The 15,953-nt window shown below is 36.7% G+C and overlaps 1 protein-coding gene across 2 annotated transcripts in view; it reads left to right on the forward strand.

Moving 5' to 3' along the window:
- Positions 1 to 15,953, forward strand: part of CDS1 (CDP-diacylglycerol synthase 1) — a 70,945-nt gene that overhangs the window by 33,527 nt on the left and 21,465 nt on the right. For both annotated transcript variants that reach the window (XR_009533855.1, XM_060114166.1), the window contains exons 4-6: positions 2,761 to 2,858; positions 5,316 to 5,455; positions 15,437 to 15,495. Coding sequence is in view for 1 of the 2 variants with exons in the window: in XM_060114166.1 (XP_059970149.1) it covers positions 2,761 to 2,858; positions 5,316 to 5,455; positions 15,437 to 15,495 (297 nt within the window). In the remaining variant the exon portion in view is untranslated. The remainder of the gene's footprint in view (positions 1 to 2,760; positions 2,859 to 5,315; positions 5,456 to 15,436; positions 15,496 to 15,953) is intronic.

A 15,953-nucleotide genomic window follows, 5' to 3' on the forward strand; every position in this document is an offset into this window, starting at 1 on the left:
AGAGTGAAAATAGGCCCTTTTATTTGGATAACACATAGTTCCAGCTCAACATATCTAAATCTGAACTTCTGTTCCATCGCCAGCCATTCTGTATAACTCTATCTACTTTTCCAAGCCTTCCCTGGTGGTGTTCTGCATTCCCCTGTCTCCCTTAGCTCCCTAGTTTCCTCAAGCACCAAATCCAGTCAGTTCTACCTCCTTGATGTCTCTCATTCCTTATACTCCACCCTCTTCTGGCACTTATCCATACTCATCTGGATGGTGGTATCTTGCCTGCCTTACTGTCTCTTCTCTTGCTGCTTCTCCAGTCAGTTCTTTCTACCTATGTTATCCCCAGACATTCACGTCTGATCATGTCCTTTCATGATCGGCACCACCTCCTTTGTGCAGCCTTTCATGCTGTTTCCTGTGGCGCTCTGACCAGACTCATCTCTCTCTACTTCTCGCCCCAGCTTTGTGTTCCAGCAGCTCTGGACTACTTGTAGTTCCCTTAACGTCCTCCTCCTCTCCTATGTACATGACTCTGTACATCCTTCTCCTTCACCCCAACTGGGCCCATCCCCACCCTTACCACAGGTTTTTTGTCTGCCTGTGCTTATATCCATGTGGCTATTTCCACATGGTATTGTAGTTGTGTGTGTTCTCCCTGAAAGACTATGCCTCTTTGAGAACAAAACCCCTGTATTATTTCTCTGAATCTTCAGTAACTAGCAGAGTATGTATTTACATATCGATTGTTGTTTTTAATGCTCATAACACATTAATCGGGCCAACAGAGTCCTACCAATGAATTGCTGCCAGTATTGATAGCATGGCGTATCAGTTTCTGTGTGATCACCCAGTTCTTAGTCTATTATTTTGAATTCCCTGTTTTCTATTTTCCCAGCAGTTCCATATTCTACTGGTAAGCTATAAGTGACAACCATATACATGTATGTGTGTGATATTAAAAATTCTTTTTTTCTTCTTTCAGTGAAACACCATATATAGTGCTAATGGTTGCTCTTGAACAAATGTATTCATAGAAGTAGCATCAGTTCATTTGATATTCTAAAAGCCCTTGGTTCTATAAATAGCATGACTTTGCCATTTTATCTTAACATCTAGCATTGTCCCCATTCTTGGATTATTATTGTTAAAAAAATGACTTGATGTTATACACAAAGGCTATTTGAAGGACAGTATTTAAATTTCCTCTTGTGTTTATAATATAACACATTTATGAGTTTTTCTTAAAAGAACTATTTGTAATAGTTTGGCATAATATTTTCTTACTGTATGGCTGAAGGGACACAACTACTTTTTTTTTTTTTTTTTTTTTTGCGGTACGCGGGCCTCTCTCTGCTGTGGCCTCTTCGGTTGTGGAGCACAGGCTCCGGACGCGCAGGCTCAGCGGCCACGGCTCACGGGCCCAGCCGCTCCGCGGCATGTGGGATCCTCCCAGACCAGGGCACGAACCCGCGTCCCCCGCATCGGCAGGCGGACACCCAGCCACTGCGCCACCAGGGAAGCCCCAACTACTTCTTTTAAGTATGTCATTGGACATGTACTAGGTATAGTGGGGAAAAATAGCTTAAGAATATCCTGGGCAGTAGGTTTGGGAAAGCTGATTTGTGGCGATCTCAAAAAGAAATCCCAAAGTATATTCTTTGGCAGACTTTGGTTAGCTCTTTCTGCAAAGGACCATATTGTTGTATTTTAGGCTTTAAGGAGCCACATATGTGTCTGTCATATAATCTTTGTTTTTTATTTTTAACTCTTTAAAAATATAAAATCCATTCTTAACTCCAGGGTTGTACAAAAACAAGCCCTTGGGTATATTCTCTAGAGGTTGAAAAAGTTAGTCTGCTATATTCACAAAGGTTTGAATCTCTTAGTTTATGTGATGAGTGATCAGCTTGCCATTTGCTCTTTGAGTCTTGGAATTGTCTTAAGCCAAACATTGGATATGATGCTACAGTCTCAGAAATTACCTTTACCCAGATTGGTGGATTTAGCAGTTTGAAGGACAGCTACATAGACCATCAAAAAGGGATTCTTGAATATAAACCGATTTACTAGGCATGTGTATTGGACACTATGCAGACAGAACTGCATGGACTCACTTGACTGGCCAGCAGGGCTGCAGATGTAGAAGGCTGCTTATATAATTTGTCAAGGAAGCACTGCTTGGGTTGATCAGAGATGTGTGTAGCTGGCTATGGGAGAGTTGGCATGGAGGGAAGAATGAAAAGCTCATGCCCAAACCCCTGGGTGACTGGGTAAAGATATTTTAGCTATTTGTCCTGATAGTATCTTTATTCTTCGCAAGACTACCAGGTTGAATGGTTAAAAATATATACAAGCAAACTTTCACTTATGATCATTTTCCTAGGATAACTCAAGAAACAAATGGACAGAAAGACCATCCATCTTGAGATGGACAACCACAAGAAATGAAGCAGTAATGAGGGATAAAGCCTAGTCAGCTGTGATCCCAATCAGACTATACCCCTCAAACTCTAAACTACAATGCCACCTCCTACCCCGGGAAGGATCTCTCAAACTTTTTGACTAAAACATTGTTTTGCTTTCCTCTTTGGGATATCACTTGATTATAGAGAAGTTGAATATTGAATTTTTGCTGCTGATATTTAGACTAACTAAAAGTGGGTAGGCTGAAGATTTTTAAAATACATGTGACAACAAGCTACTTATTAAATAACTAACCATAAATGTAAATATTGAGAAATGTATGTTAATATTTTCTCTTGGTTTCAGGTTCTAGGCATCCAGGTGAAATGCTTCCATGAAATTATCACTATAGGTTACAGAGTCTATCATTCTTATGACCTACCGTGGTTTAGAACACTAAGCTGGTAAGTGACTTAAAACTGTTTCAGATATGAAAATCTGATTCTTTTCTAAAGTTTGTAAGGAAGTATCCTGATCAATCAGTATCTACATGGTTGACCTTATAGATTGATTTTAAAGAAATATAAATTAAAAGAAAGAAATTGAATTTTGAGAGAAGGAAATTACCTTTAACTCTCCCATTTCAACACAACTATTTTCATATCTCATCTTTCACTCTTTGTAGAGATACCTGATTTAAATTGAATATAAACACTATTCTTGTGCTCTTTTTAAAAACCTCAGCATTATGTTCGACACATTTTTATATCCTTTATAATTACAATTTTAACAGAAAGTTTCATTTTGTAAAATGTTATGAATATGTGTAATCTTTCGCCTTATTTCCCCTCAATTGATATGAGACCACACACAAAATTTGATATTTCTACAAAGACTTGAAGATGAGATATGAAAATAGTTATGGTTTTTTTTGTTTTGTTTTGTCTGTTTTGGTCTTTTTTTTTTTTTTTTTGAGTGATCAGTGGTTTATTCAGGACAGGAAAGCCCAAGCTGAATGTCTGTCTCCCTCCTCCCCTCCCATCCCCACCCCTGCAGGCTGGCCCACCTTCTCCAAAGCCCCCATAGGCCCCAGGATGCCGGCGGGGGGCGGGGGGCAGGGGGCAAGGCAGTGAGAGGAGGGATGACCTCACCTTTGCTGCTTCTGGTTTGGTCTCCTCTAGGCCCTGGGCCCTGTGACATGAAACAAGGAGGGTAGTCAGAGGGAAGAGGAAGACTCTGGGGTCAGTGCATAAGGCGCCCTGCTAAATATTTCAGGGCAGTTACCAGCCTCTGAAATATTGTATATGTACAAATGCATGTAAAATTACTACATAAAAATCACCAAATAATTTTAATATTTAAAGCTTTATGTATTTTTAAAACTTTCTAGGTTTCTTAGTTATCAGAACCTTGAACATGAAACATGATAATATGATAGTTCATAATTAACCTAACAGGCCATGTCTTTGAATATAGTTGTTTGATTAGTATCAGCCAGAGGGGCCAGTATCTTATAACAAACGAATCACTTTTTGGGTTTACGGTAGTTGAAAACAGTTTCTTGGTTTTGTTAACACTTAATTTTTCCTTCTGGAAAGTTTCTTCATGAGTGGCAGTGTGTACAGGGAGTGTTAGGTAGATTAAGTAGTCGGAGAGTAATTAAAAGCTAAACCGTGCAGGATTGATTTTAAGTGTAGGGGGAAGAAAAAGGTAGGTCAAGATGGGCTCCAGTGATTGTAGAGGCTTCTTGGAGAAGGTGAGAGAGAAGCTGTTACTTGAAATAAAGACAGGCTTTGGCTAGAGAAGAGTGTTCTGGGTTGGGGAAGCATCACCCATCAGGTTTCAGATGTGGGACAGAAGAGGCATGTGCCACAGATGGTGAGATCTTCCTGGCCCTCCTGAGCAGAAGGTGTATATTTATTAGGGAGTAGTGGCCAAAAAGTTGGATTGGTGGCTGGAGTAGGCTGTGACAGCCTTACAGAGGTGACACAGTTTCCATTGTAGGAGAGAGAAAAATGGTAATACAGCTGATAAAAATTAAAATACTTCCCTTTGGGAGCAGTGGGGTGTAATTCCATTCATGAGAACCAGAGGGAAACCACCCCTTTCGTCTTCTGCTGCCCTCCTGGTTGCCTAGGACTCTGCCCTTCTAAGGAGGAGTCCAGGAGGAACCCTAAGGCAGTGTTTCTCAGCCTTTTGTTCTGGCTCACACATGCTCCCATCAGCAAAATCTCATGAGTTCAACTTCTCCCTGTGGACAAAGATATACCAGAACTGGGAGAAAGGACAGGCCATTTATCAAGTTTTTAAAGTTTTTCCCAGAGATTTTTACCCGCTGCTAGCTCCGTTCCCCACAGCTACCCTTTTTGAGTCACTGCTCAACTAGAGTGCATCTGGAGCATTGAGAAGAGGGGGCAAGACCCCAGTGTGTGCAGGGCAGGAGGGTGGAGGTTAGAGGTCAAATTACCTCTACCTTCTTTTCCTGTTGATCTTCCCTAGGGCAGGTGGGAATTTGGCTTAGGATCTTTACAAAACATTAGACCTGTGAGTAGCTGGGAGTGAATTTTCATTATAAACTTAATGCTGTGTGTGTGTGTGTGTGTGTGTGTGTCTGAGAGTGTATGAGAGAGAGTGAGTGTATGTCTAGTATTTTCTACATTGTTTCCTAATTATCTGTCTCTGGCATTTAGATATTGAGCTAAATAAAGGCATGAACTATTCAGTAAATTTTTGTTGACTGATAAGTTTGAAATTAAGTTTAAAACAGGAAAAAAAAGCATTTTGGTGGAATATATCATGAACTGGTCTTCTCGACATGGTTTTGAACTTTGTGTCATCATCAAACTGTAGAAAATAGTTTTGTTGAGTTTGAGGGGAAAAAAATTTCAAATCTAAAGAAGCTAATCGTTTTAATATTATAGGTACTTTCTACTGTGTGTAAACTACTTTTTCTATGGAGAGACTGTAGCTGATTATTTTGCTACATTTGTTCAAAGAGAAGAGCAACTTCAGTTCCTCATTCGCTACCACAGATTTATATCATTTGCCCTCTATCTGGCAGGTAAGTTAAGGAAAAAAGTCTTTATTGATATGTAGCCAATATATGTTACATGCTTATATTTATTTGTTATTTAAATTTATAACATCCTTTATTTGTTACATTTTAATCCAGCTTCTCTTTGTAAAATGTCTCATATATAAAGCTATTTCTTTCATCACAGTCTTAAGCAGTAGTCACTCCGTAATGGTGGTTTAAAAGAAAGTACTTGCTTAATAGTCACTCCATATATTTGAAAATTTTCTTCACAAATTATATTAAAGGCACTTTTAAATATATGGGTTATTTATCAAGTATAATTTATAAAGAAACTTTCACATATGTATTGCTTTATTTGTTCCTAGGAAATAGAGTTTTCATATAGAATTATTCAGGGTACTTAGTTTTCCAGACATGGTTTATTATATATTCATTTATATATATATATATATATATATATATACACATATTTGTTTATATTAGGCTATGCCACATGTTTTTATGATTTTAGATTAAGAATCAGATACTGAGGATAACATTAGAATTAATAGATTTTTTTCCATTAAAGTTTACCAATCATAAAAGAAATTTCTAAGAAATTGATTTAGATATGTACTGTTTAAAAATCAGATTGCCAGTATGAATCCTGGTTCCACCATTTACTAGCTGAATAAACTTTGGGAAATTTAATTAATTTACCTGTGCCTCAGTTTCTTTGTCAAGCACTTAGAACAGTACCTGGTACTATTTAAGTATTTATCATTATCATTATTTCTACTTTTAAAGGAGGAAATGAAATTTATTTGTGAGTTTTCACTTTAGCTTTTAATAGTTACTGTTTTAGCTGTTAGGAGTTTCTCATAAATAAATTCTTCTCCAGTTAATACAATTTTGGAAACTGAATACAATATGGATGACTTCCATTTCTCATTAAACAAAAAAAATATACAGAGTATGTGGGGAAGAATGTCCAGTCCTTTAAAAGTATGTCATTTATATTCAGTAATTATGATCTTTTTCATGGTGTTCAATTTTAATAAACACCCCTGCAGATCTTGGTCTCTATTTTATTTCTGATTCTAGGAAGCCAGAGAATGAAATACAATCTGAAATGATATTGGTAATTTTCAGAGAATCATTTTTGGGGCAGGGGAACCTACATTTTCCAAAGAAATTTCCTGTTTTACTTTCAGGTTTTTTGTTAAGTCCAGTTTTCTCAGTCCATTACTTAATTTTTTTAAATTATAAATGATATGTCTAAAATACATTCTTGGAAATAGATATTGAATGTAGATATCTTCATTTTTGGAAATACATATTGAAAAGTATTTGTTCTTTCAAGGGCAAAAGAAGTTATTCATTCTAAGGTAGTTATTTCATTTTAAATTCTCATCAGTTTAGAAGAATCATGATTATTAGAGAGATTAATTATGACTGCTAACAGCTAAAATTTTGGAGAATAATATGCTTGACTCTGATTTTATGTTCATTAAACCTCATCTGTGACATTTTTTTTCATGGTAGAAAGAAATTTTGCATAGTTTCTCTTATCAGACAAACACGTTTGATTCATTTTGTTAAATGTAAGGTAAATTCTGGGATGGATTCTTTACTATTACAGGAGAGAAGCATACTGTACCTTCTTAGTCTATATTTTTACTGGCAAGACTTCTTATTAGCAAGAAAACTGTCTGTAATAACAATAACTTTATTTCGTATATAATTATTCTTATAATTACTTAATAGTAAAGTTGTGATTAATTAAAATATAAATCATTAACATATGTCCATTAGTTAAAAAATCTGATAATGTCAAAAGAATCTGCTAATGTTATTGTTAATGTAAACAATAACCCTGCACCCCAACACTTGCAGATTATTTTCATTTTTCTAAGTAATATGCCTATTTCTTAATTTATTTAGGCATTATCTATTGACTTCCTGTAATAACCTCTCTCTTTTCCATACTCAGTTTTTTATTGTCATTATTTATATTATTAAATAGGTACCTAAAGTATCACTTCCTATAGAGCCAAATAGTATCTTTGATTACATTTCCATTCTTTTACAACTTTTTGCTTTTCCTGCCCTTAATAGCTGCTCTTTACCTTTTCTTTTCCACCTTCATAAATTTCTGTGTAGGAATCCTTAATTTTCCTTTTGAGTCTGTCCCATGTCTGTTGGTCATTTTTTCAGATGTTCACAGAAATCAGAGAGTTGATTAGTTCCCGTTTTTCCTGGTGACCTTTATCCCAGGGACGTCTGGGCTCCTGTTCCTGTTTGGACTGGCTGCTTGTAGGCCTGCTGTCAGCTGTCCCCTCATGATTTGGCTTTTCCTGTGTCTTCCAATTTCTAGAATAACACCCTCATTCTGCTGCAGCATAGCCTCTAATAGTTTCCTATGAAATGTGCTTAGAAGGTAAATGTTTTATGTTCATACATTTCTAATAATATCTTTGTTCTGTTCTCACAATTGGCTGCTTTGGCTAGGGTTCCACTTACTAGTAGTAGACTGGTACTTAGTCCTCTAGTTTAGAAGCCCAAGCCATAACCTAGCCTTCCAGTGAGCTTTCCTGTTCAGTTTTCTCTAGAAAATACTTCTACTTGTCCCTGATTTCTCAGATCGCTGAAAGTCATCCAGTCGGTTTACCAGCTTCCAAATTTTGTAGCCATTTTTCTTCTTTTTTTCCTTGACATTTCTTCAATTCTCTTTGCTCTGTAGGTTTTTGCCTTAATTTATTTTAACATAATTTAGTGGGCTACCAGGACGGAAGAGAAAGAAATGTAATACATGAACAATTTAAAAACAGAAATCCTTGATTAGTATTTTATTGTTCCCTTGGCTTAAAACAACAGCTAATTTTTTTCTCCTGGTCCTGTGGATTGACTGGGCTTCACTGGGCAGTTCTAACTTAGGGCCTCCCCTCCAGTTGCAGTTAGATGGCGGTAGTGCTGGTCATATGTGTCCTAAGTGGGCTAGACGTCCATGGTGGCTCACTCTCACGGGCATGGTTAGTGCTGGCTGGTGACCCAGGCACCTGAGTGTGGGCTCTCCATGGAGCTTGGCTCTCTCAGCACCATGCCTGAGTTCTGAATAGGGAGGGTGCCAAAAGCCTAGCATCTCAAGAGTCCTTACCTAGGTTGGTTTTTTAAAACTAGTTTTTAAAAATGAAAACATAATACATTCCCACAGTAAAAATTCGGGCTGAAAAGGAGTATTCCGTGATATCTCCCTCCCCGCTCAGAGCCTTACTTACTCTTTCCAGGGGCTTCCTACCACTATTCAGACATTATTTGAGTATTCAAGCTTATATGTTTATATCCTCCTTCCCTCATTTTTGTACACAAATGAGAGCAGACCATCCTGCACCTGTTTTTCCCACTTAATATAGCTTACTTGTGGTTTTATATTGGCACATCTAAACTTATCTCACTTTTTCCATATCTTCAGTTACAGCTGATGTGCATACAGCAAAATCTGATGGGTAGCATGTCAGAAAATAAGGCAACTACTATTTCCTTGCTTTGCATTTGCTCTAACTTATACTTGAAAATAACTTCTCAATTGAGGGAGTAAAGACAATGTAATTTATTTTCTTTCTTGTTTCTTTTTATAACATTGTATACATGATAGCCTCCCAACCAACCCTTTTCAGTCATTGTTTCTTCATTCCCTAAAATTTCTGACTCTACTTTTATAAAACAAAATCAGTATTTCTTCTTTTTTCTAACTGATTTCCACCATGGACATAGCTTACCACTTGCTTTTTTATAGAATCATGGAAGCTTATTGAAATTCATCAGTGTTGTTCCTTCAACAAACATTTGAGTGCTTTCCAAGTGCCAGTACTGTACATGGTGTTGAGGATACAAAGGGAAATAGGCTGGTAGCCTGCCTTCCAGGGTCTTGCACCTGCTGAGACACATGTCCCCTAGTTCATTGCTGGAATGTGAACAAGGACCTCTAAGAGCATAAAGAAGGGGAAGGAGGGCCTTGCTTTGCTGGGGTGGGAAGGCCATAGAACACCTTGAAGAAGAGATGACAGGTGTCGTGAGAAGCAAAGAACAATCAGGTGTTTGCCAGGTGGACAGAAGGAAAGGGCATTCCAGGAGGAGGGAGCAGCTGTACAGTCTTGAGAATGAAAGAGGGTGGCATGTTCAGGACCAGTGAGAGGCAGTGAAGGTTGCAGAGGTAAGCAGGAGCCCCGTCTTGAGAAGCTTTGTGTATTGTGGGAAGAGTTTGGGCTTTATCCCAGGAAAATCACTGGAGGATTTTAAGCTAAGAGATGATATAACCAGATCTGTAATTAAATGAAGGATGAGTTGGGTAACGTTAATAGGGTGACAAGATAGGAACCTGTTGCTCTAATTCATACTAAATGTAGGCTTGGCCTGAGGTTTATATTTAACACTAAGAGGGTTATAAATTTTAAAAAATTATGGGACTTCCCTGGTGGTCCAGTGGTTAAGACTCCGAGCTCCCACTGCGGGGCGCGGGTGTTCAATCCCTGGTTGGGGAACTAAGATCCCACATGCTGCATGGCACGGCCAAAAAATTTAAAAAAAAAAATTAAAATACTGTGGGCTGATCTTAGAAACCAACTGCTATTTATGATAGTTTATGAAAAATTGTTTTGTATCCCAAATTATTGGCTTGAAATGTACTTTTTGTTGAGATAATTATGTATTTCCATATAGTTTTAAGAAATAATAAAAAATCCCTTATGCACTTTGCCTAGTTTCCACCAATGGTAATATTTTGAAAAATTACAGTGTAAGATAACACCAGGATATTGACATTATTACAGTCTTACAAATGTATTTTTTTTTTTTTTTCCTTTTTTGCGGTACATGGGCCTCTCACTGCTGTGGCCTCTCCGTTGCGGAGCACAGGCTCTGGACACGCAGGCTCAGTGGCCATGGCTCACGGGCCCAGCCGCTCCGTGGCATGTGGGATCTTCCCGGACTGGGGCATGAACCCGCGTCCCCTGCATCGGCAGGCAGACTCTCAACCACTGCGCCACCAGGGAAGCCCCTTACGAATGTATTTTTAAAGCAAAACTTTTTTTTTTTTTTTAAGTATAGTTGATTTACAATGTTGTGTTAGTTTCTGGTGTACATCAAAGTGATTCATATATAAATTATTTTTCATGTTCTTTTCCATTTTGGTTTGTTACAGGGTATTGAATATAGTTCCTGTGTTATACAGTTGGCCCTTATTGTTTATCTATTTTATATATATTTTATAGATTGCATCTGCTAACCCCCAAATCCTAATTTATCCCTTCCCCACCCCTTTTCCCCTTTGGTAACTGTAAGTTTATTTTTTATGTCTATGAGTCTGTTTCTGTAAAACACAACTTTGTAGTAAGCTAGGAGCTGCTGGGATAAGAGATGAAACTTCCAATATAAATTATTCATAGTATTCTATATCTGTTATCATTTTACACGTGTCCTAAATGTGGTCCTGTTAAACGACCATAAGCACTCACTTTGTGTTTCTCTTGTTTTTTTAATTTCCAGTGCCTAGCACAGGGTCTGGCATTTAGGTTCCCAATACACATTTACTAGATGAATGATCAAGAGGCTGAGAACATGCACATCCACACACAGTGCTTTTTAGAGAGATTTTTTTTCAGCATCAGTGTTTTGGTTGCTGGGTCTTGAGGCCTTACTGGTGATTCTTGAAGTGATTAGCAACATTCATGAGCTTAGTCTAGCAAATGAAGGTAGACTTTAAAACAGGAGTGAGGAAATAGAAAGTGTGCTCTGTTGAGATATTTGTACCTTTCTCTCAAATTATGCTGATAAAAATCTCTGGAATTCTTCTCGTTAAACAGCATTCCAAGGGTCCTGTCCAAATTTTAGTTCTGCAGTGGTCAAATGACTTTTATAGGTCTTAGCAGATTTAAAAAGCAGAGACAACACAAGCTCTTTCATTGAAGTTGAATTTTATTAAAATAAAATGTATATATATCCAGGTCTGACCCACTCACCAAGGCCCACCACATTAAATGACTTGTTTAATATTATACCAGATGACTCACTGACTAGGACCTGGAAGTCATTCTGACACTTAGATAATTTTGTTGTAAAATGAATTTGAGTGATAGCAAAAAGAAAATTATAGGAACAACATTTTCTCTAGAGTCTGGATATATTTTAAAAAGATCTTGGTGCCTTGGATTTGGGGCTCTTTAGAAACCAGAGCAACTATGTGATTACATGTCTAGTAATGATGGGGTGAATAAGCTTAAGATGTTGGACCCTTAATATCATCACCTTAAGATCTCTTTATCCAACCAGTGATAGGCATATTAAAGGCGTATTAAGTTTAGTGGTTTGTTTTTTGTTTTGTTTTGTTTCTGCTTGTATTTGTGCATGGCTAACTGTTTTGACTTCTTTTTAAAAACCCTTAAGGGTAAGTTATGACTTGAATATAATACTTTGAATTCAAGAAAAATCAATGGACATATAAGATGAAATTATAGCTAAAATTAATGCATGATTAAGATTTTTTTTCCAAATATCCTGAATATCTTTTATCTCAAAGTATGTTGATGAAATCTTTGAAAGATGTCACAAACAACTGTTCATAAAGGACTGTATCTTCAGAACCACTTACAGTTTTTAAATTAAGATGATTAGAATCTATACACGTCAGTCTTGTTCTATACCTTAAACTCACCGTGCAGATTAAGAGAAAACTTTTCTCTATTTTAGCTAATGTAATGGTTGGTTTGTGTGAATTTCTACAGTGCATGTTCAAACTTTTTTTTTTTTTTTTTTTTTTGCGGTACGCGGGCCTCTCACTGTTGTGGCCTCTCCCGTTGCGGAGCACAGGCTCCGGATGCGCAGGCTCGGCAGCCATGGCTCACGGGCCCAGCTGCTCCGCAGCATGTGGGATCCTCCCAGACCGGGGCACGAACCCGTGTCCCCTGCATCGGCAGGCGGACTCTCAACCACTGCGCCACCAGGGAAGCCCTGTTCAAACTTTTTTAAAACAACTCAGTTGTATTCTAGTGGCTGAATATGGGCACACATAATACAGTGTGCTTCTGAATTTGTTGAACATGATGTTTGAAATGTTTTGGAGTTTGATTAGTTAGGGAAGTGTAATGAAAAATACAGCCATGTGGAAGAGTAAAGGATGAGTCAGTAAGCTCCAGTATTTAACCTTGGGTCCATCTTAGTTTGTTTTTTGAGTTAAGGAATGCATGTGTTTACTGAATTGGTTAATCACCAATAAGAAATTTTTTAAATAACTTGATTATTTCTTTATATTTTCCTGTCTCTTCAACTAGATTATGAGCTCCTTGAGTGGAATGAATGTCTTATCCATTTTTTTGTATCTTGTGTCTGGTGCATCTGAAGTGCTCCATAAATACTTTTTGATTGTCCATTTTTTTCAGAAATATCCTCTATCCTATCTTTTGGACTTTTCAATGCCTTTTTTTCCCCTTCACCTCTCCTGACTGCTTTAGAAATCTCATCTCATTCTTTTTTGTTCTTTTTGAATATAATTGTCTGTAATCTATTGGGTAACTGGCTCTCCCTAACCACCTGGGAACTCCTTGATACTGGGCAACAGGATATACACATCTTTGCATGGACAGCACAGTGCTGTTTATATAAATGGTGATCACTAAGTGTAACTAAACATAATTATATATCAAGAACTGTATGTTAGGAAACTTTTTCAATGAATACTTTTGTTTACAATACTGTAACAAATCCTATGATTTTAATTGGAAATATAACCGTACAAATGTTCTTTGTTAATTGGGGAAAAAGTAAAACTATGGATCTAAATGTATATAAAGTTATCCTTTCCAGAGATTTATTGAAATATAGCATGTATGTATTTTTACACGGTTAAACAAAATATACACATAGCTAGATGGTTGTGAATGAAAAAGTAAACTTATGTTTCTTTTTTGGATTCTTTTTCTTTGAAAATAATACTTAACCTTAGATATGCTAGGAAAACACTTTACATCCTCTTCTTCTACATTCAGAGAATTGTATTATTTTAATGTGTCTAGGAGTCAGATAATTATATCCTTTATTAGAGCACCCTAAACAGCTGCATTGCTACTGGTTGATTTAACAGTGAAATTGGATCAGGTAAAAGTGAGTTCCCAAGACTGTCCTGGATAAAAATCATCATTAGGAAAGTATTGAATAAGCCTGCTGGTAATTTTATTTGAAGAAGTGCTTAAGGGTGAATGGTATTATATAATTTCAAGAAAGAGACAAACCAAACGTGTTGTACTAGTATTTGTGAAGAGGTAAGTCATAGTTAATGATGTTGAGAGGTTCCCGAGGCTGTGCTGGGAGAGCCAGAGAGGTCCGTTTGGACAGAAGGGGAGGTTCCAGAGGCATCTGTCTTGCCTCTGCTTTGCTTTTACCCCATTAGCCTTTGAACCAAGTCCAATCTACATTCACCTTTAACCATGGACCAATGGCATAAAGCAGCATAGAAATTTCATTATTCCTTAAGCCAAAAAATAAATCTACCTGCTCTTGAAGAGAAATTTAAAAGCAATGATTTTTAAAAAGGTCTTTTATGCTACTGGTGATTTCAGTGCCATGAATTCCATGTTTTAATCTCCCCCTGCCCCACCTTGCTTCCTTTCTTATTCTCAAGAAAGTGACATATGGCTGTCAGTTTACCTCTACTCAGAGAATGTTTCCATATTTCTTTTGCAGTTCAATCAGTTAGATTCTATAGGTGACAAATAGGAGGTGAGGTAGGATCTGGGAGCCAGTGAGCATTCTCTTCCTTTATCATCATCCTTTACACTGACATTACAAATCGGTCATCAAAAAATAGCTGCCAGCAGCTGCTGTTTGATTCTTCGCTCTGGTCAGAGTAGTATCAACCTTGCTTACTCTAGTGGGTAGAATTGCCTTGGTAAGTATAACTTAGATATACAAAGTCTAGTACTTATTTCATATGGGATAGATTAGGTGACAGTTCGTTTTCTATCTTAGAGAACTCTCTAAAGATATTGCAGAATAGAATGCATGGGTAGCTGTTTAGCTGAAATTAAACTTGGCTTATGCATTTCCAGTATCTACTTCTGTAAAAAAAATAATTATCTTTAGAACTTTACTGATATATTGGACAAAAAGTGCTTCATATTGCCTCCCATTATTTAGTATATAATTATTAGATTTCATTTCATTAGGTAGAATTTTTATTTAGTAAAATTTTATGGTAATAAATTTGTAGGATATAAACAGAAACACAAATACTGTTTGTACATCATGAAATTATTAAGAGTATTATGTTTTACTGTAATTATTATAACATGGGTCTGAGAAATTTCAAATCACTCTTAACCTGAATCTTGCTGATGATAGTTTATGGAACCACGAGACTCTTGAGAGTCATTAGGATCTAAGGGTTTAACTCTTTTCTAGCCCCGTGATCCCCAGTAAATTAATAAAGTCCTTTGTGTATTTTTCTTCATCTGTAAATTGGAGATGATAATAGGTACCTACATCATAGGAAGGTTGGAAGGGTTAAATGAGTTAATGCTTATCAAATGCTTAGACAAGAGCCTGGAAAATAGTAAGTGTTCAGTAGATGTCAGCTGTCATAATAATTATTATTAATTTTTATATTATATAGAGATTGAAACATTCTACACAGACATTTGATGGATTGACTAGCAAATAAATTTTAGTGAACTGAAATTCAGGATCTGTTTTTCCATGTCCACACATTAGCAAGGGACTAATTCACTTAATTAATGCAGGAGATGTTTATTGAATTTATGCCATGGACTATATTAGGCATTTTGGAGAATACAGGATCATTTCCCTCAAGAAACTTTTACTTAAAATGCTTAATAGAAGAGCAGGAGAGAAAGCGTATGAGTGAGTAGCTAAATTATAGCTAGGTGTGGTATAGAAATTTGGCTTATATGAGCTCAGTGAATCTTAAACTTTGTAACAAATTATATACAACAAGCCATGTTTTTTGTTCTTGAACAGGTTTCTGCATGTTTGTGCTGAGCTTGGTGAAGAAACATTATCGTCTGCAGTTTTATATGGTGTGTATTAACCATTATTCTGTAGTCACTATATGTAATAAAAACCTTCACCTTTATTTTTTTCTGTAGTGAAAAGATATAATCTAATCTGCTAGTTGCCTAAATGTGAGGGATATTTGAATTTTGGATTACTATTATATATAAAAAGTTGAAGTTGAAAATTTTTTGAGGATTTAACAATTTTAACTGTTTCCAAAGTTTTCCTAAAAACTTCTTCTCTGAATATTTTCAAAGGCTATAAAATTAAATTCAAGTATTTGGGCTCCCTAAATTTGTAGAAATTTGAAGTGTTTCCACAGTCTCCTGAACAGTTAGTAAGTCTTGGAAACATCTACCATCTTTTTGTATGGAAAGTAGCTATGTTTACTTGCTCTTAGCCTGGGCATAAGGGGAACAGAGCTTACATTTTCTTGGCAGCTGTGGTTAGTTATACAGTCACATGATTCTTTGTGGCCAAA

The sequence above is a fragment of the Mesoplodon densirostris genome, chromosome 1 (assembly GCF_025265405.1).
Source record: "Mesoplodon densirostris isolate mMesDen1 chromosome 1, mMesDen1 primary haplotype, whole genome shotgun sequence".
NCBI classification, from domain to species: domain Eukaryota; kingdom Metazoa; phylum Chordata; class Mammalia; order Artiodactyla; family Ziphiidae; genus Mesoplodon; species Mesoplodon densirostris.